This window comes from Elgaria multicarinata, chromosome 1 (genome assembly GCF_023053635.1).
Source record: "Elgaria multicarinata webbii isolate HBS135686 ecotype San Diego chromosome 1, rElgMul1.1.pri, whole genome shotgun sequence".
Taxonomy (NCBI): Eukaryota; Metazoa; Chordata; class Lepidosauria; order Squamata; family Anguidae; genus Elgaria; species Elgaria multicarinata.
Window position 1 is genome coordinate 180105387 of NC_086171.1, and position 20429 is coordinate 180125815.

The 20429-nt window shown below is 38.3% G+C and overlaps 1 protein-coding gene across 2 annotated transcripts in view; it reads right to left on the reverse strand.

Annotated features, from left to right (window-relative positions):
* Nucleotides 1–18309, reverse strand: part of LOC134411032 (RNA-binding protein 12-like) — a 58587-nt gene extending 40278 nt beyond the window's left edge. The window contains exons 1-3 of one of the 2 annotated variants that reach the window (XM_063144620.1): nt 18189–18309; nt 14964–15049; nt 6874–9528 (exon numbers count right to left, since the gene is read on the reverse strand). In XM_063144620.1, coding sequence (XP_063000690.1) covers nt 6874–9507 — 2634 coding nt within the window. In that variant the 5' untranslated portion in view covers nt 9508–9528; nt 14964–15049; nt 18189–18309. Of the gene's footprint in view, nt 1–6873; nt 9529–14963; nt 15050–18188 lie in introns of those variants that run through there. The other variant, XM_063144611.1, reaches the window with a different exon arrangement.
* Between the last annotated feature and the right edge of the window lie 2120 nt (nt 18310–20429).

A 20429-nucleotide genomic window follows, 5' to 3' on the forward strand; every position in this document is an offset into this window, starting at 1 on the left:
ATCTATAGCATCCATTCCAGTCATCTTGAAGCAGGTTTTAGCAAATTTCAACTGCCCTCGCAGTAATAATATAGAAAGATTCTGACCATCATCACTGAGTAAGCAGTAAATCTCAAAATGTTTTGGAAATACTACAGAAAGGCAACACTTACCATAAATATGAACAAAACGCTTTGTTAGAAAACAGACAGCTACTCTAAGAAAACAAAAGATGCCAAGTGTCAATCATGTAGCTAGATGTTTCACCTACCTTAAAGTGGTTAATATTCAAAGGGGTGTTATCCTCTGGATTGTTTAGTTAAAAGCATCACAACTATATTCTGACAAGCCATTATCAAAATAGCTCCATTTTCCACTGGCAGGTCCAACAAATAAAGTATGGCAGACTCCTGTGGTAAAGGAAGTCTGTTTGTTGTAGTTTTCAACATATACAATGTATTTTCCCATTTTGTAGTCCAAAATTAAAAAAATTTATTTGTTGTCCATTATAATTTGTGTTTCAAAGTCTCAGACCCAACAAAATATATAATACTATGCCTATAGCTTTACTGTAATGAATGTAAGAACACACATAGCTGAATAATTCAAGCAAGAAACCATGCCTACCCAAAGGGCCACACATGTAGTTTAAAGTAAGGATCCAATCAGTTGTGTGCAGAAGTTCCACAATTCTGAGAACTTTAACAGAACTCTTTGCGTGTATTTGGGAAACAGCTGTTTAACTGTATCTTGAAAGTTAATACAAACACATTATTTTAGAACTAGATTAGAAATAAGGATAATTCAGCACACCTTAATGTAAAAAAGGTAGAAGACCAAATTCTATGCTATAATGGCCTGTTGCAACCTAGTAATCAGTTTTAGTAGAAAAACATTTTAAAACTATCTCTCACATTTGACACTCCTTTCGCTGAAGACCATGTATTGCTGAAACCGTGAGCTAAACAGTTAATGTCAAATATATTAAACTTGTCCTGATTACTGAGAGGATAAATCAGAACAAGGGAACACAAAACTTTCTAAACATCAGTTGTCAAGAAACTTATTCTTCAAATTCAATACTGCAAAAGACAATTAATTTGAAAATCTCAAAATATGCAGAAAAGAACCTCTAAATCACTAACTAAAAAGAAGAAAGGATGCCAAGGAAGTTATTTGAAAGAATGATCATTATGTTACTTTCAGATTACTTGCAACTGATCATTTTTCATTTAATCAAGTGCATTTTGCAGTAGTTCAGCTTATTGCTGTCAGTATGTATTTTGTATTGTACCAAAATAGTTAATGCCACACTTTTTTATATAAATAGATGACTGTTAAAACACAGATACCCAAGTTAAAATGGTATTGTGCTGGATGTGGAATAGAGGAGGACAGGATCAAGTCCCCACTAAGCCATGAAACTTACTGGGTGTGACCCTTGAACGGTTGCTTATCTCATAGCATAACCCACCTCACAAAATTGTTGTGAAGATATAATGTGATAGCCTATATATCATACCATGAACTCAAAAATAAAATATTGCACAAAGACAGAAGATACAAGTGTTAATTTAGGGTTCTGAATTTTCATGAAAACGTTCAGACCTCTAGCTCTTAAGGTTATGGAGTTATTGTTCAAAGTACATAGGCAATAAACAACATTTTTACAGGGGTAGTGCTTCTGTGCTCTACATAGTCCCCTGCCCTTTACTACAACTAGCAAAGGTAAGAAAAATTAGAAGTTGTGAAAGTTTAATTATTTGTACATGTCTGAGGACGTTTCTGGATGCAAATTTCTTTTAAGGTAGAAATTTATAGCCATTTTCCCATGCAGGAAAATGATGGAAAGTACAGAAAACCTGGAACCCTGTATTTATTTTTTTGCCTAAAAATGGTTAAATTACAATTTTAGAAATTTGGCAACATCCTTTCCATTTCTCCTTCAAGTCTGATCTCTTCACTTATGAAGCACAAAGGCTAAGTTACTAACATCACAGACCAACAGTTGTTTTCATAGAATCATAAAGCTGGAAGGGGCTTATAAGATCATTGAGTTCATCTTCTAGCAGAAATTCTTCTGACTCACTTAGGGCGCAATTCCATGCATATTTAGACAGAAAATCCTATTATTTCCAGCATTCCCCAGCCAGCCATGCTAGGAGTTGTATGTTCACCCAGAAAAAAGTCCTATATAAGTTTGCACCTTCAAAGTACTTTTAATTATAAAAGTGAAATATCCTAACAACTAGTATTAATAGTGGAAACCAAATGATGTCTTTAGTAAATACTAATTACCTGAATGAACTACAAAAATGGAAGCACTGCAAGATAAAATCATTTCAGTTCAATTACCTGAGCTGCCTGTAAGTCACAGGCTTGTTTAAATGACTCTACCCTTTGTTCCCCTTTATAACACTAATATTGTGCTAGCAATTACTTCAAATCCCTCCTCAAAACCAACACCTACTCTGAACCCTCCCTTACTTCTAAAGGGAACAAAGCCTAAATGTGTGTAATTGCACATTTAAGAGATTCATCATGTTCCCCTTGCCTCTCTCTTTCCTGTCTTCCCTTTGTTGAAATTTAATCCGTAAGCTCATCAGGGCTTTTAAGTACGTTATTATGTAAAGCATCACATACATCGAGTAACATAATGCATTTTTCCTGCACCCCGCCTTGGATACTTTGAAATAGAATAGCAGTTTATGAAATTTTAATCAAAATTTATAGAACTGCATTCGAGGTATATTCACTTCATATTATTAAGGAACATTAGTGATGTTTTGCCTGTTCAGACCAGACTCACTATGCCTTGTGCAACACTGCTCCCTAAATATAGCAAGTTTACAGAGTAGGAGTCCTAATGTTTCCACTAATGCTCCCAATGCTGATAAGTCATCTAAAACTATTTCCAAGACCAGAGAGCACATATTTTAAAATTAAATAATTGGCACCATGTTCTAATGAATGTTTAGTCAGTAAATTCCAGTGTTTTTAATGGAGTTTACTCCCGGGTAATGCCTAATATCTTAACGGTGCAATCCTATGGTCCAGAAGCCCAGGGCTCCAATGTCAGAGCCCTTCATTCATTCTAAGCCCTGCTGAGTTCTTGTCAGCAGTGCAAGCAAAGCAATAGAGGCCTTTTTTAGCTTCTCCAGCCGCCTTTGAACTTTTTTGGTTAGTTGGGCCCCTGCGCTCTCTCTGCTGGGGGCAGGGAGAGAGGCCAAGAGGTCTTTGGATCCAGTAGATCCATAGCCTCTCCCCTTTCCCTCCTTCCTGAGATCGGAGTCAGGAGAGGAAACCACCAAACTTTCTAGGATACAACTGTGGATCTCCCTCTCTGAGGTCTGCGATCAAGTGCATTGTAAACCCCCCAGATGCTGCCTAGGGGGACAGATGGTAAATTTACTTTAAAAATCTCACTAGAAACAGCTAACAAACCAATTTGATCTAGCAGTTTCTGTAAAATCCACCAGTGAAGATTCCTGTGCTTCTGAATATGCCACAAATAATTTTATAATGTATTTGTTCTTAAAACTTACAGGTCTCTAAAAAAATAAGTTCAAAACAGCTTACAAATTGAATCATATATTTTTAAAATGTAAAAAAATGTAACCTTTTTATTATGATTTTTAAGAGAACAATTTGTGATATCTGCCTCACTTCTATGTGGGCTCATCTTCTGTTCCCCTTGTGCTCCTATAGACCAGAGGAATTGGCTTTATTTTTAGTTATTTAAAAGATCGCCATCTGCCTTTCAACTCAAGTGTTTCCAAGAAAGCTAATGACAAACCCATAAGGAATTTATATTAACAGTGCAATCCTAGGCAAGTCTACTCAGAAGTAAATCCCACTGTGTTCAATAGGACACTCTGAAGTAAGACTGCAGAGGTTTGTAGCCTTAGTGTCCTTAAATAAAACAAGCAGAAAGGGGGGAACTGTTTGTTCTACTCATTAGGTTACATCCAAAAGGGACACAAGATAAAATCAAGTCTGCTTGTGCAAGGTGAGTTCTGTGATTTCTGGCAATTCCCCATGCCATGCACAGAACGCCACATGTTCCCAAAGATTCTCTAAAACAGCAGGGAGGAAAGGTGAAAAACCCTTTCACAAGTGGTTTATTAGATCCAACCCACTGTCAGCTTACAGAATTTTCCAGAATACAATTTTCATCTCATCAGAAAGTTAAGACACATTTCCATTACCTAGATTTTCTAAAATATTGTGTGCACTTACACTACCTTAATAACATCTGGGTATTGTATCAATATATATGGTAGCCTATTACGTCATGAGTATACCGCCACCATGGCAAGCTCCAAAATTTACATTTTTAGAAAAAATGTATTCACTAAATGCACATATTTTAATAAGTCATGTACTAGTATACTATTTTTAGTGTTAAAATCCACTGGAACATACAGGATAAAAATGAGATGAGATTTCCAACAACCATCTGCAGAACAATCTGGAGATCAATCTGGAAGAATGTGTATATAAGGGTTTCCTAGCACCTGCAGTATATTCAGGAGTATGCTAGCCATCCCAGCTCAAACAACAAGAGAAACAAGATGTACCTAAACATTAAATGAGAAAGAAAGCCCCAAAACCAGCACTTTAATTGCATTTCACACCAAGAAAAGCAATGCTGGAATTATTCCAAAATTTAAATATAGTTACTAAATGAATAAGCCACATACTATTATTTTTGCTTTTGATCCAACTTCTTGATTTTACTTTTCAGTGAGAGAATAGCACTTAGCAGAATTCCCCATGCAACAGAGAAAGAGGGCAAAGATATGATCTTCATGGTCCCTCCTTTTGCCTGCACTCTGTGTCTCTGGAAAAGCTGCTCTGGAGGATTACAGACCCTCTGGAACAGCACGAGGGGCAAGTCAGAAGGTGCAGGAGGAACTAGTGAAGACCACCTCCCTAACCTCTTTCTCCTTTGGGGAGTCCTTGCTGGATCCCAGTGCCTTTCGTTAACAAAAGGAGCCCTTCTGTTCACAGAATGGCCAATCTCAATACAACACAATATTTTTTATTTTTGCAGGAAAAACACAATACTCAAATAATTGAAATATTTTGAACTACTTGATAATTAGAGAACAACCCTTGAAAATTAGAGAACAAAGCAGAAAACATTCATTTCCTATTCAGTTCATTTCCCCCAAAACACTTTTTATTGGCCTTTCAACAAAAGAAGTCTGCTGTTAAAATACACCAGACAATTAAAAATAAATAGCATGAATCTTCATAAAGACAGTTTTATTAACAGGAGGCTTAGTAATTTTAACAGTGTAGTACAATCATGTCATTTTTCAGGAGTGCACCATCTCAGTTCCTGTCAAAACAGTTTCATATCCATGAATTACAAAAATTTGTAATACAGCCACCTCTTCATTGCAACACTTTCACACAGTCCTTCAAAGAAATACTGTACTGCAAAATCCTCTCATGATGTAGCATTCAACAGGTTTTTACATCCATCTTACACACTGGATCAATAGAAAGGTTGCCACTTGCATTTCTACATTATGCCAGGCTGTGCACTTCAAATTTTCCATTATACACAACTCAAATGGACACTGTTTTCTTTAACTGGGAACAGAAGAGCTTATACGTTGTTTAAAATACAATGATTTGCAGGGGTGTTTTTTTTCCAGACAACTCCTTGAAACTTTGAGTTTATGAAAATCTAACTATGGTCAAAAATTCTACTTTGATTTTCTATTATCTCTGCATCTTCTCTCTTTCCTAAGAGAGCTCTACTGAAAAAAAGCAACATTTCTACACAAAATTTGGAATTGAACAATGTAAGCTACTGGAAAGACTTTAAGAACTCAAGATATGTTGGGACAGGTTTTCAGTGTTTTAATTTCTTAAGCGATCCATAGTAAAAATTCACAAGATTTCATGGAGTCATAGTAACACAAATAAATGATTGCTAACATTAACACTTCGCATCAGTCCGTTAGTTTCACTTATTAAACCAAGAGGTTCCATTAGAGTGTGGTTCAAAACGATACACAACATACACAAATGTACAAAAACCAAGTGATGAGCATCCTATCCCAACTGTAACATACAATCCTAACAAATCCATCTAATCAAACAGTAATATTTTCAAATTGTGGCGTCATATGGCACCTCCATGTATTCAGTTTTAAGCATACAGTGAGTAAAGATGCAGAACAAAGTACCTGCACTTGTGGCAAAAAATCTTATTCTATACAATCAGTTGCAATAAGAACTAAAATTATTCCACAAAAAAGCTGGAATTTTACAGACTGTTCTGTTCATATGGAGGAAAACTGCCTAAATGTTTCTCAATGTGCATAATTTCACTGTCCGTACACCAAGAATCTTTACAAAAAAGTACATAAACAATCTGTGTATACTTAGACTTTATTCAGTTGCAAAGTAAAATTAGGACTTCAAAACAAAACTTTACTTGTGTAAACAAATAAATTCAGCCAGCTTGTAACCAATTGTAGGAATAGCTCCTTTCTATTTTACAATGGCTTGCAATAGCACCCACTACAAGATCACTAACTTCATCATTGACAGTTTTCCTCATCCAAAATTTCATAAAACCAATCTAGACTCCTTGATGAACATTTCTTGGTCAATTTAGCATTACCAAACTTCTTCTATTGACGAGAATTCTTCTTCTCCATGTATCTTTACTGGTAGAACAACTGCACATTTACCTTTGCAGTGATTGTTCTGTAAACAGTTAAACCAGTGTTCTCAGTCTTATCAACACAAATTTGCAGCTTAAACAATGTATAGATTCTAACCAAGAGCTACTATAAAACAGTCTGAATGCATAAATCACAGCACTAGTATCTATTCTACAAACGTATTATACACCAACTACCCTAGAACAAGTTTGACTTTTCTTGAGCCTATTGGTCTGTCATTCAGATCAACAACAGCTGCCATTGCTTCATCACGAGACTCAAATGCAACCATTGCTTCGCCAGTGGGCATGCCTTTCTCATTGTATTTTAAGCACACTGAACCTGGGATTACTTGGTAACCATAGAAGAAATCCAAAATTTCATCCACTGATACAGTAAAGGGCATATTCTGAACTTTAATGACAGTTGGCCCTGGCTTTCCAGAGCCAGCTCCAAACCCAGGTGGCCCAGTAATATGTAAATTTCCAGGTCCAGGTCCAAACCCTGGAGGTCCACTTAAGTGTCCGAGCCCACCACCAAGACCTGGAGGGCCACTACCAAAGCTAGGAGGACCAGTTAAATTACCAGGGCCATTTCCAAAATTCTGAGGGCCCCCTCCAAAACCTGATGGCCCAGTTAAATTACTAGGCCCACCTCCAAAACCTGGGACATCAATTCCTGAACCAGGCAGGCCAGGCAAACCACTATTTCCAATAGAAGGCATTCCTGGCCTGGAATCACCAAAGCCACCTCCCCCTATTCCTGGAGGTGGAAGAGGAGGACCAAATGCATTAGACCCACTGAAATTACCAGGAAAATGAAAAGGAGGACCACTACTTCCATCTTTTGAACTACTACTTATGAAAGAATGCTCATCCCCACCAGCATTCTGCACTACTGGCATTGCTGTATTCCCTTGCAATGGCATTTTCAACATTTTTTTCCCTTGGGAGGGAGGATTTCTCTCAATTTCTCTCATTTCTTCAAGGGAAATCACTCTTAGCACAACATCTCTCCCATTCAGTTTCTTTCGATGTAAGCGCTCTGACTTACGAGCATCTTCTTCAGTTTTGAACTGGACCAGTGCTTGTCCTAAGCCTTGCCCATTAGTATCAACAAGAATCTGTATAGAGTTCTCTTCTACTGTCAGCCCCTCTAGAAACTGAAGAATTTCCATTTTGGTAATATTGTAGGGGATGTTAGATATATGTGCACATAGCTTAGAAGGGCCTGTCTCCCCTTCCGTATTCATCATGATATCTCGCTGGTCATAGTTGAAATTCTGCAGTCTTTTCCGAATCATTTCTATTTTTTCTAACATAGCTTTTTTAGTTATGGGATGAACTTGAATAAAGCGATTTCCTATGTACTGCTTATGATGACATAGAGCAGCTTTGTAGTCAGTTTCGTTTCTGAACTCAACAAAACCTTCACCAAGTGCTTTCCCATTGGGTCCATAAGCTATGTAAATACTGTCTTCCACAATATCTAGCTTTTTAAAGAAGTCTATTACATGTTTGTTCTCAGATTCAAAGGGAAGACCTTTTAAATAAACACAAAAGCCCTGATCATGTGGAGATCTTGATCTTGATCTTTTCTGACCATTAGGAGATTTGGTCATAGAGAGAGTCTGAGGAGAAGGATGGTTTTGTCCAGAAGGACCCATGGTTTGCTTGAATGTTATATGGCCTCCTGCAGACACCCACTGTCTTTCTGTTGCAGGACTAACTTCAACATAGCGCTGAATCATCAGCATCCTGTTCCGTTTCAAGGCTTCAAATGTATCTTGAGGAGAACAGAACTTAACTAATCCATTTCCATTATTTCTTCCTACATGATCTTTCAGGATGTGCACTGCATCTACACGGAGACCATGGAAGAAGTCCTTGACATCAGCTTCTGTTGCTGAAAATGGCATTCCATGGACACTGACATACAAATCATCTGGATTGATAGAAAGTGATTTCACACTACTTTGAGAACTTATCTGAATAGCATTTATGGGACTCATGAACATTGGGTTCAAGTTACTGCTCAGATTCATTGCTGCTCCAGACCCATTCATTCCAGCAGGTAGAGGTGCTACGGGTGGGGGATTCATAGGAGGCATTCCAGATAAAGGAGGCAGAGGAGTCATAGGTGGTACAGGAGGCACAGGAGGAATTGGGGGAACGGGAGGAACAGGAGGCAATGTCGGTACAGGAGGTGGGACAGGTATGGGAGGAATAGCAGGCATTGGGGGCAATGATGGGAGAGCTGGGATAGGAGGTATTGGTGGAGGTGGTACAGTGTTCATTGGGGATGCTGTACTAGGTATAGTAGAGCTAAATGTAGGGCTTCCAAAGGTAGCACCCAAGTTGGGAGGTGCAGTTCCCATACTGGCAGTGGAGAACGTTGGTATATTTTTGTTGCTTTCATGAACCGAAGTAGCTGCAGTAACTACACTAGGAGAGGGGTTGTTAAAGTTAGGAACTGTGGTAGGAAGAGTCACCCTGCTACTTATTCCAGAACTAGGTGGTGGCCCAGATCTGCTCGCATTTGCTGGTGGCATATCTAGATTTGCAGTTTCAAAACGCCTGCGACTGAGTTCAATCATATTTTGCATTTCAGTTTTACTGCTTAGCAACAGTGTTACTTTGGACCCTTTAATGGTACCACCTGTGCGCATCATACCAAGCCTTGCATCTTCATCAGTGGCAAAGACGATGAAAGCCTCACCCAGCTCACCCCCTACAATATGCACGCCCCCATCAGGAATGGTCAATCCAGAGAAGAAGTGGCGAATGTCCATAGTCCCCGCCACAATTGGGAGACCTTGTAAGCGGATGACCACAGCCATGCTGCGCTGAAACACACACACCTGCAGATGAGAAAAGGCAACGGCTAGGTCAGACTATTTATTACACCATTTGCTTATCCTAGACACTATTATACTTAAATGCTCCTGAAGATCTTGAATGTTTCTAAACTGTAAATTTACTCATGTGGCATTTTCTATAAAGAGTATTGTAAAAGCAAGATCGTAGTAAATCTTTCCAGTAAATTGCAGTATGAAATATTAAAAGCTGTTAGTATGAATTTAGTCAAGAACTGGTACAGAAACTAAGATGGCCAAGAGAAATCCTTTGAGAGAGCTTTAGATATGACAATCTTATCCCATTCATTTGTGGCAGAAACAAAATTCTTGCATTTGGATCGAGGTGGAAAATGTATGCTATGCACCAACATTTTTTTTTTGGGTGCTTAAATCAAGAGCCAATGTGGTGTAATGGTTAGAGTGTTGGATTGGGACTCAGGAGATCAGGATACCAATTCCCACTCTGCCATGAAGCTTACTGTGCAACTTTGGACCAGTCAATGATTCTTAGCCTAACCTACCTCACAGGGTTGTAATAAGGGGCAAATGGAGAGGAGAGAAGCCATGTAAGCCACTTTTGAGTTTCTTAGAACAGGAAAAAGGGTGGGATAGAAATGTAATAATAAATTACACTTCAGCTCCACTTAGTAATGAATACATATTTCAAAATTCCTAGGAATTAAAATCACAATTCTAGGCATCCAGACACCTGGAATCTTTGCAGTCTGTTTGCCCCTTCCCCATAAAATTTTCTTCCTACTCTGCAGCTTTGACAAAGTCATTAATTCCTTTATAAAGGCTAAAGAACCTGGCTTGGTGCTTGGATGGAAGGCTCTATACTTCCTAGAAACTGCAGGAAGTGTTGCTCTTCGGAAGTCAGCCAGGAACCAGTGATGCATCCCTAAACATGCTTGTAAGACAGTTTAATTATGTTTCTGTTCCAGACAGCATTAGAATACAACCATGTGTGTCTTTGAACCAGTTATGTAGCAATGTTACAAACTTGCCTAAGTTAAAAGAACTAGAATAGTTAGGAAAAAGAATGCCATCAAGAAAGTAGTGTGTGAAATAGTAAAGGTTTAACAAAAAAAACTGAATTTCCTTCAAATGCCGAACTCCTTAAAGAAAGAAAATGATTTTACAACTTCATCTTTATTACATGAAGCTTGGTTAAATGAAGTAATATAAAATCTATTTTGGTCATACAAGGGTTTGCATAATTGTTTTTGAAATATCAGATTATTTTTAGAGTTGGGTGTGAAACTCATTTAATTAAAGTCTCCTTATGGTTGCAGAGAGAACTATAAACCAAACTTAAGCTGAAACAATGAAGCAGCAGAGTAGTATGAAGGATGAATGCTCGATCAATACTCTTTAGCCTAAGATTTAGAAGTAAGGAGATGTTTTCCCAATATAAAACAAGACGTTATACTGATAAAGATCAGACTTTGCCTCCAGAATCCTGGAAGCAAATTTGTTTTAAACTTTCTTTAAAATATATCTCTGCTAAGTCTAAAAAGATAATGTTTAAAGTCATCTACTTATTACATTATGAAAATATATAGAATAATTTGCTGTCCTTCAAAAACATGCTGGAGGGGCTGAGATGAATATGTGATATCACTCTTTTTCTGGAATGAGATTTTTATGGCATTTTCAATATTATAAACACTATTTCCATAAGCTTTTTCTTATGAACTGTAATTCCATTCCCATTAAGATGTAATCATTTTATTGGCTGCAATAGCAAGGTAGAAAATAACTTTGCATGGGAAGGAAAATCTTGTACAATATAGTATGGAACACTTACTATGGGAAACTAATGCATTGTGTAATGTAAGTTATGTATAATATAAGTTGCAGGAAACAAATGAACAGTGTTTAGTTAGCACAAGAACCGGCCAAGCCAGATACTTTCTATGCTAAATAACTTTTCCCATTTAGCCAAAACTGAAATATATAATTGGAAGGTTTTAATTTCTGACCTTGTCATTTAGTTTTTGATGCTGGAAATTGTGATTGGGAGGGTATTATATTGTGCCTATTTTTACTAAGTTGTTTAGTAAACAACTATATTGCTATATTGCTGCTGTGCTTCTACTGATTCTATTGCGTCACCAAGACCCATCGCTAGCACTAAACCAATTCCAGAAACAACTAAAAATGTTAAGTTCAGGAATTGAACAGAACAATGGATCTCCCTCCTGTGAGTTCCGCTGAACTGAGCCATTTCGGAAGCATGTGTTTTCGCTCATTTTCATTTGCTTAAGGATCTGCTAGCTTCCCACTGTGCTTGCAGTGCGTCCTGCTAGTATGTGGGCAGTGTCAGATACTGTCCACTGTACTCCCTCTGCAAAAAAAAGCCAAAGGTTTTTTGCTTTTTAAAAATTAAAACAGGTATATTTGTAGATGGCACCTTTCAGATTTTTACAACAAATATCTCTATTTGTTGGCAATGTATTTCCAAATAACTAATGGAAGAAAGAATTTTTAAAAGGTTTGTGAATATAACAGTAATTTGTCAGATTTTGTGCATTAATCAATTGTCAGTTCAACATTTAGTACAGCAAGAATTCAAAATCAGTATAACACATATGTGTAAGATACTTTCATATCTCCAAAGTAAGTTTCTGTATTAAATGGTACTACTTTAAGGCAAATAGCATTTCATTATGGTTAAATAAGGAATGCATTATTTGCGTTCTAACGTAATAGTCACATAAATATGTTTGTGCTTTGGAAGTCAAAAGTACTGAAGTATCCTCATATGCAACTATTAAAAAACTAGTATAGAACCTGCTTTGACACTAATTAATCAGAAAATCGCGTACTGTTAAATAGGGTATTTTCCATTATTAAACAGAAGCATTAAAATGTTCAGGGGTGGGTATGACTTTTGACAGCAACAAACATGGGCTTCAAAACATTTATTCTATAGCGGACCCAGTTATAAGCATACTTGTAACCTGAGTAGCAAAAGCTAACAAATAAGCCTACTCAGTAGAATTCAGCCTTGATAATGATAATAAAAGTAGAATTCAGCCTTGTTGATAATAAAAGGCTAAAGCAGTTACATTGATGTCTATAAAGACCAAAAGGGATGTAAGCCATGTTATCTAAAATCTAAATGTCATCCACTGAACAGATATTCAAGTCCTTTCAAATCTTCCAACAAGTTTTTGAAGAACCCTATTTGTTGTTAAATGATTTGTAGGTCTAAGACCCACCACAAAACTGTTTGTCTATCTTGTCCCTGAAGTTACCCTACTGTATCAACTACATCACTGGTCTTCAACTAGCAGCTTGGTCCTAAGACGGGTCGCACCAGCAGCACTGCTCCCATGAAAATATATGGTAAAAAATACGAATTGGTTCCCCAGGTGCATGTTTTGGATGAATCATAGAATAGCAGAGTTGGAAGGGGCCTACAATGCCATCGAGTCCAACCCCCTGCTCAATGCAGGAATCCACCCTAAAGCATCCCTGACAGATGGTTACATGGATGCTGGGTCTGAAAAAGGATGAAGACTACTGATCTGATTTACATTAATATTTTACCTATGGTGTATACCTCAATGTTTTGATACTGCACAAAATTAGCATATTTCCATGAATTAGCACATTTCTAACCATCAGTAGCTAATGACGCAATTTCAATTTAAGAAAGCAATACCACTGTTTATATCTGGAACTTTCTCTGCAACCACAAGCAGTTGAGATAAACTAGTGCAGATGGCACTAGTCCTCATCCAGTTCAAAGTTATTAAGAGTGTCTTCTGAACCTACTCAAACATTGAGATAAACATCAGAGGCCCTGCTCCATGCTTCACTGCAGAAGGAATGATGAGTAGACATGACAGGCAGGGCCAATATGATGATAAGACTTTGGAAGACCATTTTGAGGGAGGCTCACCTGGCTTCGTCTTTATTTACTTTCTACGCATTAGGTGAAAACTATTTTATTTCAACAACAGTCCTTTTTACTCCTATGCTGTGGTATTTGTTGTTTTATATTAGATTGCATTTATTGATGTCTGATATTTGTATAGCTGGTTATCTTTTAGACCAGTGGTCTTCAACTGGTGGGTCGCAACCCAAAAGTGGGTGGTGAGATCAGTCCAGATGGGTTGCGGCAAAACTGTTGCATCAATGTTGGGCATGGAAAAAATAGTGAAAGTAGGTCCCATGTTGCGTGTCTGAGGTGGGTCTAAAAGAAAAACAACTCTTTTTCTTTTTTTTACTTATGATCCCCAAGACCATAATACCTTCATATTATAAAACAAGCCTAACCTGAACAAATTATTTAAAATTTCAAGTCATCTGGAGTTACTCTTTTTAAATACAAGACAAAATTACCTGGTTCACAAATAATTTCAACCCATGGTTTATATAACTCATGGGTTGTTGAATTCTGGATTGTTGTGAAGTGTGAATATAGCTGTGATGTGTGAATATGGCTGTGCTAACAAACGACGGTCTGTTAACCATGAACAATACCATAACCAAGCGAACCAATGGTTTGTTATGTGTGAACCCAGGACTGTAAGTTCTTCATGGATTGTTTCGCCAGGCTACAGAAGTAAATATTTCAGCTGTTCTTTAGGCCAGTACTACAGCACTGCAAAGGCATTTGGGACACAGGGAGGGAGCGGGCAAAAGAAGAGAGAAACAAACAACCCAGGGACTGAGAAAACAAACTATGGTTTGTTTGAACATTTGCCAGACAAACCCTGAGCCATCAAACCATTTGCCATCAAACCATGGGTTAGCATTATGTGTAAACCAGGTCAATGGCTGCATATATGCAAACCATTTACAACAGTTTTGTTTTACATTACGTAAGAGACTGAGCAGCACAGTAGTTCAGTTCTCTAGAAAAAAACAGGCTATGAATATAATAAGCATGGTGTATTTAAAGAAACTAAGGAGGGGTGATATATAAATATCTGATTCTGCTCTTCTTGAATGAAGCAACCTGAGTTCCAAAAATATCTGCTAATTAATATGGATATTTATCAACAAAAAGTATGTTCGTTAATTCTTTGTTGACTAAAAGCTTATTGTAAAAAAATAAAATAACCTAAGCACTAAATGTAAGATAGTGGGAGAATATTTAGCTGACAAGTGCCAGTTAAATAGCATGGAGTACACCAGAGTACTACTGTTAAAAATGTACATGGCTAGAGACAAAGTTTTGATAACTATACAATATTTTAAAACTCCACTGTGTATAAGTATTTGTAAAATCACCAGATTACTAAAGAACATCCATCTTAAAGAATTCTATCCACAGAAGTGTTTGCAAAAATATTCACAACTGGGCCCCAAAAGAAAAAGAAAAACTTTAAAACTCTAAACTTTTAAAACTAATATACTGTAAATTATCTTCAAGAGCAGCTTGAATTTCCCAAGCATAAATATATCTTCAGATATCTTACCTGCAAGGAGATGCGTTTTTTTTTCCTTAACAAGTAGCAGAAGCCAAGTCAATCCTGTGGGCAACCAATTAAAACCAACTTTTAGACTGCAATAAAGAATAAATGGAGGCAAAAATCAATGTAGGTAACACACAACCAAAGTTAACAGTCCACAATGAACTGTATGCTATGAAAGTTTGGGGCCAAGACCATCATAAGGCACTCCAGCACGTAACAACCACACGTTTGAGAGTGCATAAAATGTACATTTGTTGATCTCTTACACTAGTCCACACATTTTTGATAACAGCAATTAATTTTTATTTTAATCCAAGACATATCCAACATAAGAATATAGACTAAAAGCCAGAACATATATCTATATTACACAAATGTAACCTCTCAATTTTGCATTCTCTCTTCAGATATATAATTTATTAATACTGGTTTCAGAACAAGGGTGTATTTCTCCCCCCTCCCCCCCAGAAGAAACTAGAAATAATAATTTTGAATAGGACAATTTTTCTAATACTATTTCTTCACATACAATTAAGAATTTAAAGAAACCAACGCAATATACTTTCAGCCACATTTGCTGAAACCAATTTAAACACAAATACTTTACAACACACTTTCTTCTATTCATTGTACTATGAGAACTGTCACACTATACTACAAGAATTCTGTCACATTATTTTGTAGTTTCAGCACTACAAAAGCCAAAGTGCAATCCAATACAAGTTTCAAACAGGACAATCCAACTCTCAAAGCACTGAATCAATACAATATTTTACAATCAAAACAATTCCAACGTTCAAGTATGTTTATGCACACTAATGCCTGAATGCACAATCCTAACATTATCTGACAATCCATATGTGCAAATCGTGAACATTACAAGACTCATGGTTGGCTTGACAGCTAGTGCTATGAACAACGGATATTTGTAATTATGCTTATTTTCAAAAAATAAGCTTTTTGCTGATCACAAGAGTTAGCTAATCATTTATCAAAACATAACCTTCCAAAGCACTCACCAATGTCAGCACTTCAAAAATTAGAAATGTGAATTCCCACATAGAATTTTAATTAAAACATTCATCTGAACAACAAAAGAATGAAAATCAGAGAACTGATCAGAAAGCCCAACATATATACTCACTTACTGGCTTGCTAAACTAGGCAGTTTCAAAAAGCTACTTCCAAAAGTTATGACATGTTGATTCATATAAGAATGTATTGGCACAAGCTGCACTTCACCAGGATCTCTATTTTTTCTGGTTTTGTTTAACTGAATACAATTATCCTGGTGAACATTTTTGTACAATTCCAGAGTTTATCTCCTTTTCGTTACACTCAGAGATATTCCACATAAACATTACACTGCAAACCATACTAAAACAGAATGTTTTCCCAAACTAGTCTCTTGCTGACATTTCTATAGAACACAAGAACCTGTCAGTTTTTTCTATAGGTCTATTTTCTGTGGTTTATACTGCATGCACAGTTCCAAGTAAACATTTATGGACTGAGCTACAAAGCCATTTGAAAGAATATACTAATAGACAGGCTGAGGCATTCTGCTATGTTCATCTGTCCCTGGTCTTGATCAGCCCCATATTGCCAAGTAAGTACTCTTTACAAGATTCTCTTCCAAAGCTTGTATATTTCAGAACTCAAGTACAACAACATCCTATGGAAACTAGATAACCCCCTTATCATGAGGCAAGAAAAACATTCTAAAGTACAAAGTAAGGTCTCAATATGAAACATTTACTTGGTGTTTTCTTTGGAACAGGTGGTATTAACACAGCAGGCTTATTGTGCTTGCCCAGTAGCTAGGAAGCGGATGGAAAGGAGAGCTAGAATAAAGGAATTCACAGCTGAAGAACCAAAGCTAAAACAAAACTAAAGCCAAACTTTTTCTTATAAACAAACTCAAAACAACAAAACTTCTTTCTAAAAATTCTATTTAAAGTATTTTATCAGTTTTTACATATGTAACGGTTTAGTCATTCTATAGTGAGATTTCATTCCTGCCACTTTTCTATGTATTTGTTGGACAAATATCACATTATATCAAACAGTTCTATCATTTAAAAAGCAAACATCCTTGCATTTAAGTCAATCTCCAAAGCAGGAAAATAAATCAGCAAAATTCAGTGGACAATGCAACTCTATTTTATAGTCAGCTTTCACAAGACTGAATCCTGTATACAACAAATCAGACCCTCACCTCTCCACAGCATATGGATGTAATGCGATGGCTATACGTATTTCAATAAAGGAAACATTAATCAAAGAATACTTTAAGAACCAGCATAAACTTTGAAGAACTCAACAAAGACTTAACCAAATGCGCGCCTTAAAATCTTTTAAGCCAACTGAACACTGACCAGGTTTCATATCACGGATTTAAGGTTTTCACTAGGAAGGGGCCAGAAATTTCACGTCTCGCATTTAAATCACGACTGCCATTTTGTTAATGTGCGCCTTGAGACCACCCAAAGTTAAAAATAAAAATAAAGAAAAAGAAGAACCAACGTAAAAACTTGTGGAAAGATGACGCTAGATATCAATACCAAAATGTCGAAAAATCACAATCGCTTTTTTCACATTAAGTCCAATATCACTTCGAATCTGCTCAAGGACGAGACTTTATTCGATTTGAATGCAACAGAATCGGGCGTTTTGTAGCTCTGGACGATGCAGAAATTCCCGCAGCCAAGGCCATTTTCTTTTACATTAGCGACTCCGTTTCAATTTTTCCCCATTCCCTCCAACGAGGGAGGCTGCACCTTTCTCTCGCGGAGCCGAACAGCGCCATAAGACCAGAGGATGCTCTCGGGGAACCCCGGCTTTGTAAGGCCACCTATAGAAGGAGCCACTAATACTCACCTACCCCACAAAAGAAAGGGGGTCACAAACCCACGGGGCCCATAGGCAACTCTTCACTGCCCCGAACCAGCACCGTCGCCCATGCGCAGCCACACACAACCCTGCACGCCAGGCCTAAAATACCTTAGCGAAACTAAACGTCTTCTGAACTATACGTGCCTACGGACTCCACGCTATGGACCGAGGTCTAAGAAGCCAACTGGGCTCCAGAGCCCCCCTCAGGCCTAGTTCCCGCCCTCCCGCCTTTGTGTAGAACACGCTCCGCTCGCAGCCGAGCCGGACAAGTCCGGCTTCCCTCTCATTCCACAGCGAGCCAGAGGCCCAGCCAGGAAAGCGCTAAGCTCTTACCGAGGGGCCTGTACGGGAAAAAGGGGTTAGAAAGAAACTAACTCGCCACTCAGGCCCCGCTCCCCGCGCTGAGCCCAGCGCCAGCGACCGAGCAGCGCCACAAAATGGCCGCCTGGCTGCACCACCTCCAGGCCGTCTGCTGCGAGGAGTGAGGGGTGTGGCTTGTAATGGGCGCGGTGGCGACAAGCCGAGGAACCGAGAGGAATCTTCTCGGGTGAAGGAGAGGCGGGCGCAGCCTCAGTGTGTTTAAGGCGGCCCGTTCCAGGCTTTCCCTTTTCCTCTCGTGGCATCTCCAGTATCACTGGTTTTAGGATATAGGATAGAATTCCGTTATAAGCACATAAAGTTGAAACCCACGAAGAGTGCTGTGGCACTTTAAAATACTAAGACACTTGGTGCAGCGAAAACTTTCGGGTTGGTAGAGCCCGCTTTGTCAAAGACATGGGAGCGTTATCACTTGTTGGCAGGTAAAAACATTTTACAACTATTAGGACCCAAACAGCCATGAAAGTAACGGGTAGCAGTAGTTCTTCTGTTATGTTTCTACTCCGAGCCGACATGTACACACTATGACCCTGTTCAGACAACATGCTAAGCCATGGTGGATAAGCACTTTGAGCTAAACAATATAGCTTGAGAGTGTTGTGATGGCTATATAACCATGGTTTAAATACACTATTTGCTGCAAAAGAGTCAGCAGCCTAACCATGGCTTAACATGTCTGAACAGGCCCCTTTATAAACCGAGACTCATCCTATGCATGTTTACTCAGCAGTATTCCCAGGGGAGGGGTATTAACTGCTACCAAGTGTGTTTAGACAGCTCGGTCATAAATTCTCGTTGGCCCATCATCCTGGGTAAATCTTATCTGTTTTGCCTTTAGGCGAGACTGAACATGCATGAAGTGCTGGCTCCAGGTTTTTAAGGGCCCTTGGATATCTTCAGTGCGCCCCCCCCCCACCTCTGAGTGAGTCTATCTTCCCACCAATATTGTCACTAGCTCCTATTGCTCCTTTTTATCATTCCTATCACTTCCTTGCATGACAGGCAGAGCCCCCCTAAGTAGGTAGTGGCATCTTCTCACCATCACCACCACCGTTCTCTGGGCAGAGCAAGAGGTAGGAGAACAAGCAGGTTCCAATGATGAAGAGGAAAAGCAACTCCAGGGGGCTTTTGCCATCTTGTTTCAGTTCCTTTGGCAGGTAGGATTGGATCTTGACGGTAGTACAGTGCTACAAATACACATAGAAATGCGAATACTGCATAACCTGCCCTTTCTCGCAATGGAGAATATGAGGCTTATCTTCTCCACAATGAAATAGAACCGTTCAGTATGAGAGTGAATTGTAGAATAGTATTTTCTATACTGCTTTAATTTTTTTAAAATATTAATAAACAAATTTAAATACTTTTAAACCCATGCTATAGTTAAGGTTTCTTTCTTGGTTGGATTATAAATCCTAGGGACTGTATACAAATGAATAGAAATGTATTCTCCAGCTGAGAGCCCCCTCCCTCCTGCTACCAACTGTCTCTGGAGAGGCCACCAGAGAGGGAGGAAGCAGCAGCCAGGCACCTCTCCACCGTGCCTGGGTCCAGCTCCAGCTGAGAGCCCCCTCCCTCCTGCTGTCACCTGTAACTGCTGAACTTTCCAACTAAGATTGTAGTGCCTGAATTTGCTTTTCTTTTCCCCCTCCTCCTCCTCCCTCCCAATCCCCTTTCCTTTTGTGTCATGTCTTTTAGATTGTAAGCCTGTGGGCAGGGACTGTCAAGAAATACCTTTGTAAGCCGCCATGAGAGCCTTTTTTGGCTGAATGGCGGCATAAAAATCCTTAAATAAATAAATAAATAAATAAAATAAATGTAATAAATGACCTTATTCTAACAAGACTTAAGGAAAGACAAAAAGCAAGTTTAAAAGTCAGTGTTGCGTAGTGGTTAAAGCTTTGGCCTTTTCCCCAAGCCAGCCATGAAGCTCACTGGGTGACTTTGGGCCAGTCATTGTCTCTCAGCCTCACCTACCTCACAGGGTTGTTCTGAGGATAAAAGCCTTGAGCTCCTAAATAAATAATTTCTAGGACATGCTATATCTTGTATTGGGTGTTAATCAATATCTTAGCCAACAATGGCCCATCTGTCTTCTGTCCAACTCTCCAAGACTGCTAGGAGATTGTCTTCTTCTCATAGGTACAGACCTTTCTGATTTATGACTCGAAATTGTAGATAAGATTGTTTGCTGAT